Here is a 7,449-nt window from a genome sequence, read left to right as displayed (position 1 = left end):
GGAATGGTGATAATGATATGGACCTAATAATTAATAATGTTTTAGAAAATCAAAGACTTGATCAAGTTTATGATAATAGCAGCAGTACACTTCCAATCTCACAATCATATAATAAATGATATCCTCTATCAAAAGTAAAGCTCCAAATGCTCCATTTCAAAACTGAAACCATATCATCCCAAGCATTTCCCTTAAAAAATGAAGATTATTGCAGTGCATTTTGTGCATCACAATGCAAATGGTATATGCCGGTAGGTTTGCTTAATATTGTAAATTAACAAGGTACGTAATTAAACAAATCAAGTGCAATTTATTTTGTTTAAGAAATATATTATTATAATCTGTAATGGGATATGCACCTCCAGCAGTACCATCTTTTTCACTTGTTGTGTTTATATTTCTATATGGTTTATAACACATCTGATTAAATTAATGTTTAATTTTCATCTTCAGTTGATCAATGAGCCAAGCTCAACCAAAAGAAAATGGAATTCCTTTACTAAGTTGTTTCTTTACATGATCTTTATAAACACACTTACTTTTTCCATCTGAAAGTTAATCTTTACTTTACATGAGATCTCCACATATATAAAACCAGCCTTTTTCCATGTGACTTTACAACTTCAGAATAATAAAATTTTATTTTTATTATAATTATTATTTATTTTTTGGCTAAGACAAAATTTATTATATGATGGCATGGAACATAATATATACATATAAGAGAGGAAAGTGGTGGTGCGGAGTGTTGATGATGCAGCATGAGCCATGAGCTAAAACTAGCCAAGGCAAAAGTACTATATAATGCAAATTCATCAAAAAAGGCAAGCCTTTGCGAAACAGACCTTTGTTTGTATAAGTACTAGTGACTAATTAAGTGGGACATGTGCTGCACATTGTATGGAGGATTACGATGATTAAAAAAATACAAGCTTTGGCTTCACTTCATCATTATATTCTCTTATAAGATCATCATCATCATCAATGCTTTTTCGTAACTTCAATCGGGTCCTAGGCTTTGGATAACAAAAGGACCAAGAGAAGAATAAGCAAAGCAAAAACATACACTGCTTCTTTGCTTTGATTGAGATTGTTGTCACTTGCACTTTTATATATTTTCTTTCAGGAGCCCCCTTTGTTTTTTTATTTTTATTTTTTATAATAAATAAATAAAATTCATCATCAACTGCATCAGCAGATTATGGGTGGGTGGAAAGGCAAAATTCTGCGACTCCGTTTTTAAACTGTTTCGCTCAAGTAATATAATAATATATAATGCAGAAAAAGACCCATAAATTGAGAGTGCTTTTAACTGAAAATACGGCTTTTTGATGGGATTGAAATGATGTAAATGATTAGGATGGGTGTGATTTGTAGTTGTATATAAAGTACTCGTATGAGATCAGTTAGCCTACAAGAACACCCCCACTTCATCAGTACACAGACAATTTGCTGAACACCTCGGTAAACCAGCAACCTCCATTTTTTAATTTTAATTTTTTATTTTAAATAATTCTCCATTTTGTTTTGTTTTGTTTTGTGGCTAGCATGGACTTATATTAAAAAGCTTAAATCTACAACCTGCGTTTAACAGCAAGAGATAAGCTATAAAGAGGATAAGGGTGAATCAATGTTGCTGTAAAAATATCAGCAAAAGAGCACAAAAAATAGCAATTGAATTACAATTATTGTATATTATAAAATTAAAATTCATTTTTGTTTCTTTCTATATTTTCCATTTTATCATCAATATTATTGATTGTTGAACACTTGAGCAAATATGAGTTTTTTTTTTTTCCCCAAGAATAATAAAAATTAAAAACAAATAAGTACTACATCATATTGTTCGTCACTCTTAAAAAAAAATCACTCCCAATTATCATGTCACCAAACAGCAATTATATATGTTAATGATTTAAGCTAAGAAAAGCTAATACATAATTATAATTCATTCCTTCGCAAAAGAAAAATATCATAATTCATTCCATATTACAGCATATATTTACACTGGAATATGCATATATACAATTCCAATTATTATAAATCATGATCTATGTTACCATGATTTTATTTGTAACTTTTTTTCCCTTTTTTTTTTTTTTTTTGAAATTTTGTATAAGAAAAAAAATTAAAGTGCTGGTGAGGAAACAAAACTCCAATGCTAAAGTTGTAATTAAGTATTGTATAATTCCCAATGAAAGTCCAGGGCATTTAGACATCCCTTCATAGTTTATGCTTTTATTTTTACATTCTTGTCTTTGGATTGAATTAATGCTTTCATTTTCGATTTAGTAAACAGAATCCTTGCCCTTGCTTTCCATGATAGAGGGCATTAATTTGCTACAAATCCCATTCAGATGGTGGTCCATATTTACTTATTTTATGAAATGGCAAAGAGAAATTTCAAATTTTCAGCAGCCAGCAATGAACGCTCTTCTCCAGGCCTTATGTCCCTTCCAATTGCACCTTCTTTTAGATCAAGGGGGTGGTGGACTATAACTTTTTGTTCAATTATACCCTCCGTTAGGGTCTTTTTTAACCTCTCTTTTTTTTTTTTTTTTTTTTTTTTTTCCTTAACTGCAACTTGTAGCAAAAAGTGCCATTTAGCTAGCAATAAAGTAACATATATAAATATGTATAAATGGAAAGACTTTTATTACAAAAGGTAAACCTAGGCCGTAGGAAAGTCAGCAGCGATGAGGCTATAGGTCCCTCATGTCCCAAACGCAGAGACAGAGCCCCTATAATTTCACTGCCAAAAACAGTCTTATTAGAAACAACAAACCGACATGAGCTATAGTGTTAGGTTCCCTCAAAGCTGTCATACAGATATACATATATATATATGGCTATCTCTGGCTCACCACTTGCTAATAAATAAAGATTAGAGAACCCCCTACTACTACTGCTACACTACTAATCTTAAATCTTATAGCCCGATACCTCTGCTCTTCAAATTTCCAAGTTCCAACCAAATCCCCAAATGAATGCAAGGGCAAACATGGTTTGAAACTTAGTGACAGTTGGTACCATAAAAACACCCCCACCCTCCTTTCGCCCTAAAAGCCTGAAAAGAAATAAACAACCCAATAAACTCACCCAGCATCCATTGTTTGGTTCCCCACGTTTCCCCTCTTACATAGAAAAAAATAAAATAAAATAAAGTAAAAAAAAAGCCACTTTTGGTTCATATTCTTGCATAGAGAGTCCAATTGGGTTGAAATCTAATTTGGACCTTACAAAAGTTTTATAAAAGTAGAAGTATAACTCCAACTACAAAACAAGCTTCAGTTTCTTCATCAAAATAGCAAAAGTGAAGGCACAAGGTTCATAGAAGAAAAGCCAAAATGACAATAAATAACAAAAAATATCCTAGCTCGCCAAATGCCCTAATGTCTTGTCTTAATCCTCTTTTGCTTTTTCCCTATTAACCTCGTCCTTGTTTGAAGAGAAGCCTTTGTCTTGTAATCTTTTTCTTCCCCTCTATACTCCTCTTTCTCCAGAGGTCTTCCAAAATCTATGGTCGTTCTTCTGTTAGACAGCCAAAAACCAAAACACTAAAATGGGGATTGGGGGGGGGGGGGGGGGGGTGAGCTCTACTATCTCTGTTGTTCACTCTTCATAGTCCCAGCAAGATGTAGTAAACCAAAGTGATGGGAAGAGCAATCAGCATTCCAAATATAACCCTGCTCTCAAAATAAACAGCATAGGACTTGCCATCAATATCATCAATAATCCCAAATAGTTAAGAAGCTAACTAGAAAAAGATAATAAGGTTAATGTTCAAACCCAGTGCTCAGAATGTCAGGATGAACATTGTATTCCTTGGCAAAGACAAAGGGCACAATCCCTTGTGGAAGAGCAGCCTGAAAAGATGAATACAAACTTATGAAACTTAGTAGCAGAACAATGCCCGAAACTGTAGTTCGGGAGTGAGGGACTAAACAGTTTGGTGCTTTCACAATACAATTCCTTTACCTGCACTATAGCAACGTGTAGCAGAACTCCTCTTAATCCTACAGCAATTGAAGCAGCAGCCATAACTGCAGGACCTGTGAGGAACCGAACCGCCATAGAAAACGTGGCAATGGATTTTCCACATGCTATAATCCTAGGTTGCAATGCCATGAATAAACCTGCAAAGCCAAAATCAACGATTTTATTATACACTATTATTTCCAGATGAAATCCAACCATCAAAATAATATATTTCAAGCTTTCCTTATGTTGCCTGAGTTTTGTTGTAATATACAGAATAGCCCAAGAACTTAAAAACATACCAAGACTAAACATGGCCATTCCAAGACCTGCATCGGAAAGAATGGAAATGGAACGAGCTATTATTGCAGGCATGACAATGTTCCACCTGCAAAATAAAATCAGTCATACTAACTTGGAATTATGCTATGAACCGGGAAACCAGTTTAAAGATTACCGGCTGTGCTTTTAACTATTTCTTACTTAAATGAGACCAAGGACCACGTGAGACCAATTAGGCTGGAGTAAGTGTTGGGATTTCTGATGAGTTTCCTCCAAACCATAATAAGAATGAGCCTGGTCATAACACTCGCTGGTGGCATAGATGTTGGCTTGGACTCGCCCTGTGGACCAGCTTTTGGATGAAGCTCAGCAGTTGAACTAGAACCAAGCTTAGAAAGTACAGGACCATCCCGATCAACACCATTGGGAACCGGTCTGTTCCCGAAGCTAAACTCGTCACGACCATACTCATCGTAGTCTAAAAAAAGAGAAAACAAACGCCATTTATGCCAATACAGATGACGAGGGAAACAGAGAAAACAAGGAATTCTGTTTTTGAAAAGCAGGCAAGAAGAACAAGACCCATTGCTAGGAGGAAACAAACAAAAAATCTAACAAGCCCCACTTCACCTCCCAACACATGATCTAAGAAAAGTAAATAAGCGATCCAATGAAAACCCATATTCAATCAGACAAATATAATATGCTTACATCAAAAGATCACACAGATAATTCCAAACAAGCATTGAGGAAAACGACGACTAAATACTAATGGTGTGGAAGATTAGTGTTCGAACCTTTTTGGTGAGCTACCCCACCAAGATCATTTCCATATTCTCCACCTCTGAAGACATGAATTCCTCCTTCGGAAACCGGCGAGGCGCTCGAGCTCCAAACAAACATGTGAAGGTCTTTACCACCCTCTGTCCCATTTGCTTTCTTCTTAGCTCCCGGACCAACCACCGGCGAGAAAATCCCTGCACTTGGAGGCGCCGGATATCCACCCACCCCATTCACTCTCGCCGGAGGGTTGCCAAACCCGCCGACTCCGGTCTCCTCATCAAAACCCAAGTTGCCAAAGTTGGACTGCCGTGGGCTCACATTGCTGATCATGTTCTTGTTACCATTCATCATCGAATAGAAATCGGTGTGGTTGAAACTCGAACTCCTTGGCGTTGGGTTCCTTGATGATTGGAGTGAATATATTTCTGCATTGGTTAGATTTGATGGCCGAGGAGTCAAGGAAACGCCGGAGTTTGGCCCGTGTGATCGCCTAGAAAAGATTTCAGACCTTGAGCTGGTGGATTTTCTGACTGTCACATGGAGTTTCCCATCTTCACCAACCTCAGCTTCAGTCTGCAATGGCTCTTTCCCATCCAAGGAAATGATATCAGAATCGACTCTGAAGGAAATGATGGAGCCAGCAGTGTCTGGGAACTGCTCCACAATCAAAAGTCTAGCTCCTCTGTACTCGAACAGAAAGAGCATCAGAGTGTACCATATTATGCATTGGAGAACAACTATCTGAACCATTAAGGTCCCTGAGAAATCTCCATACATACCCTTCAACAGAGGGATGCCCATAACCAGAGTGTTTGGGAGGGTGGAAAGCGAGAAGAGGGTAATAGACCACTCCAGACAGCCTCTGGAGCTTGTTCTTGACCAGATGGCTAGGACCGCCAAGACTATGACTTTCTGAAGTGTGTCTGCGGCTATGAACCTCAAGTTCATGGCATAGGGGTTGTTGGTCGAGATGAAGTGGAAGGATAACAGAGGAACTGCGAAGAGAGCCACAAAGCGGTTGATGCCTGAGCACTGGTCTGGGCTAAAGATCTTCCACCATTTTACTGAGCCATAGGCTAAGATCATGGCCACGTACAGAGGCACAACGGCTGTGAGGACGTGGTAGAGGTCTGTAACACTGATCATTTTCCTTTATGGTTTTCGTATAAAGGGCTAGACTTTTTCTCTGATGGGGATTTGGTGAGTTTTTGAGGAATGCCGGGATGAGAAGATGGGACCAATCAGAAAACAAACCCTGATTTGGTTTTGCAGAAAGTAGAAGAAAAAGAGCTAATATTTATGACCTTCCCAACGCAGAATATCAACCCATTCCATAGAACAGCCCAAGTAGAGAGACAAGACGAAAAAACAGAGCAGAAAACAGAGGAAATCGCCGGAAAATAAAAATGAATAAAGGCTTGATTCCGGCGCCCAGAGAGACAGAGAGAAAATGAGCGTGGCTTGCTTTGTATGTTATAAAAAAAGAGAGAGAAAGGAGGTGGCGAGTGGGGGATGGAAGGCAAGGGAAGTGAAGCGCTATATTTATGGCATTCTAATGGCAGACAAAGAAATAAAAGCTGAGGGCTTCCTTTTGAGAAGCTTTTTTAAGTCTTTTTGGATGGGAAAGCCCAAAACAATAAAATAATAAATAGATTATAAAACATCTGAGAAAGAGAAAAGAGTATCTGAGAAAGAGAAAGAGTAATTGTGCAAGCGATAGGAAATAGACCAAACAGCATATGGAAGGGAGAAGGAATGAGTGGAAGGAAAAGCAAAAGAAAGGAGAAAGCAATCCACCCCCTGAGAGTGAGAGCAGAGAGCTTCAAAAGATTCTCTTGGCTTTCTACACTATATATACTGCTATTCTATTCTTTTTGAATGGAACTTATGGATTGTTTGTTTGTTTACAAAATATTTTCTCCTTTTTCTCTGTCGGAACAACATTGTATTTTTTTTTCCTTTATATGATGATTGGGTGGACCACCGGTCCATTTATTGTTAATATTTCAATGTTTTACACATTTATTCTTATATTGAACATATATATATATATATATATCTTTTTTAATTACCTGGAATCCTGGCCATTCAAAAAAATATAAAATAAGTCCCTTGTTGCAACTACCAGTTTTCCTTGCATTATGAACTGCACTTGCCAATTTGTCCTTCAAGATTATTTGCCACTATTTTTGATTTATTGCAAATCTTGTTTGCTTTTGACATTACACAAAATGATAATCAATGAAATTTCCACCAATATATAGAATTGAAAACATAACCGCTCTTACATTATTTCCTACAGCTATTAAGTAATTCAAGATTTAATACTCCTATGGTGTATTTTTAAAAGAAAACTCTCTATTCATTGGACAAAATTGGTCGTCACAGTAACACTAACTCTCTCTC

At 36.8% G+C, this 7,449-nt stretch overlaps 1 protein-coding gene across 1 annotated transcript; it reads right to left on the bottom strand.

The window, feature by feature from the left end:
• Positions 1 to 3,162: 3,162 nt before the first annotated feature.
• LOC107431565 (probable auxin efflux carrier component 1b) lies at positions 3,163 to 6,868 on the bottom strand. The gene is made up of 6 exons (XM_048464774.2): positions 5,058 to 6,868; positions 4,462 to 4,738; positions 4,281 to 4,366; positions 3,979 to 4,136; positions 3,790 to 3,866; positions 3,163 to 3,686 (listed from the first exon to the last, which is right to left on the bottom strand). The coding sequence occupies exons 1-6, from the start codon at positions 6,187 to 6,189 to the stop codon at positions 3,620 to 3,622; spliced, it is 1,797 nt and encodes a 598-aa protein (XP_048320731.2). The 5' UTR covers positions 6,190 to 6,868; the 3' UTR covers positions 3,163 to 3,619.
• Between the last annotated feature and the right edge of the window lie 581 nt (positions 6,869 to 7,449).

The sequence above is a fragment of the Ziziphus jujuba genome, chromosome 11, assembly GCF_031755915.1.
Source record: "Ziziphus jujuba cultivar Dongzao chromosome 11, ASM3175591v1".
Classification (NCBI taxonomy): Eukaryota; Viridiplantae; Streptophyta; class Magnoliopsida; order Rosales; family Rhamnaceae; genus Ziziphus; species Ziziphus jujuba.
This window is presented reverse-complemented; position numbering and strand designations above follow the sequence as displayed.

What these genes read in the sequence shown, in the direction of transcription:
- LOC107431565 (XM_048464774.2), bottom strand. Translation starts at nt 6,189, where the DNA reads ATGATCAGTGTTACAGACCTCTACCACGTCCTCACAGCCGTTGTGCCT. An exon ending in TGGTCCTTGGTCTCATTTAA is followed by an intron (nt 4,367 to 4,461) that starts GTAAGAAATAGT and finishes TTTATTTTGCAG; the next exon opens with GTGGAACATTGTCATGCCTG. An exon ending in CCTGACATTCTGAGCACTGG is followed by an intron (nt 3,687 to 3,789) that starts GTTTGAACATTA and finishes TTTTGAGAGCAG; the next exon opens with GGTTATATTTGGAATGCTGA.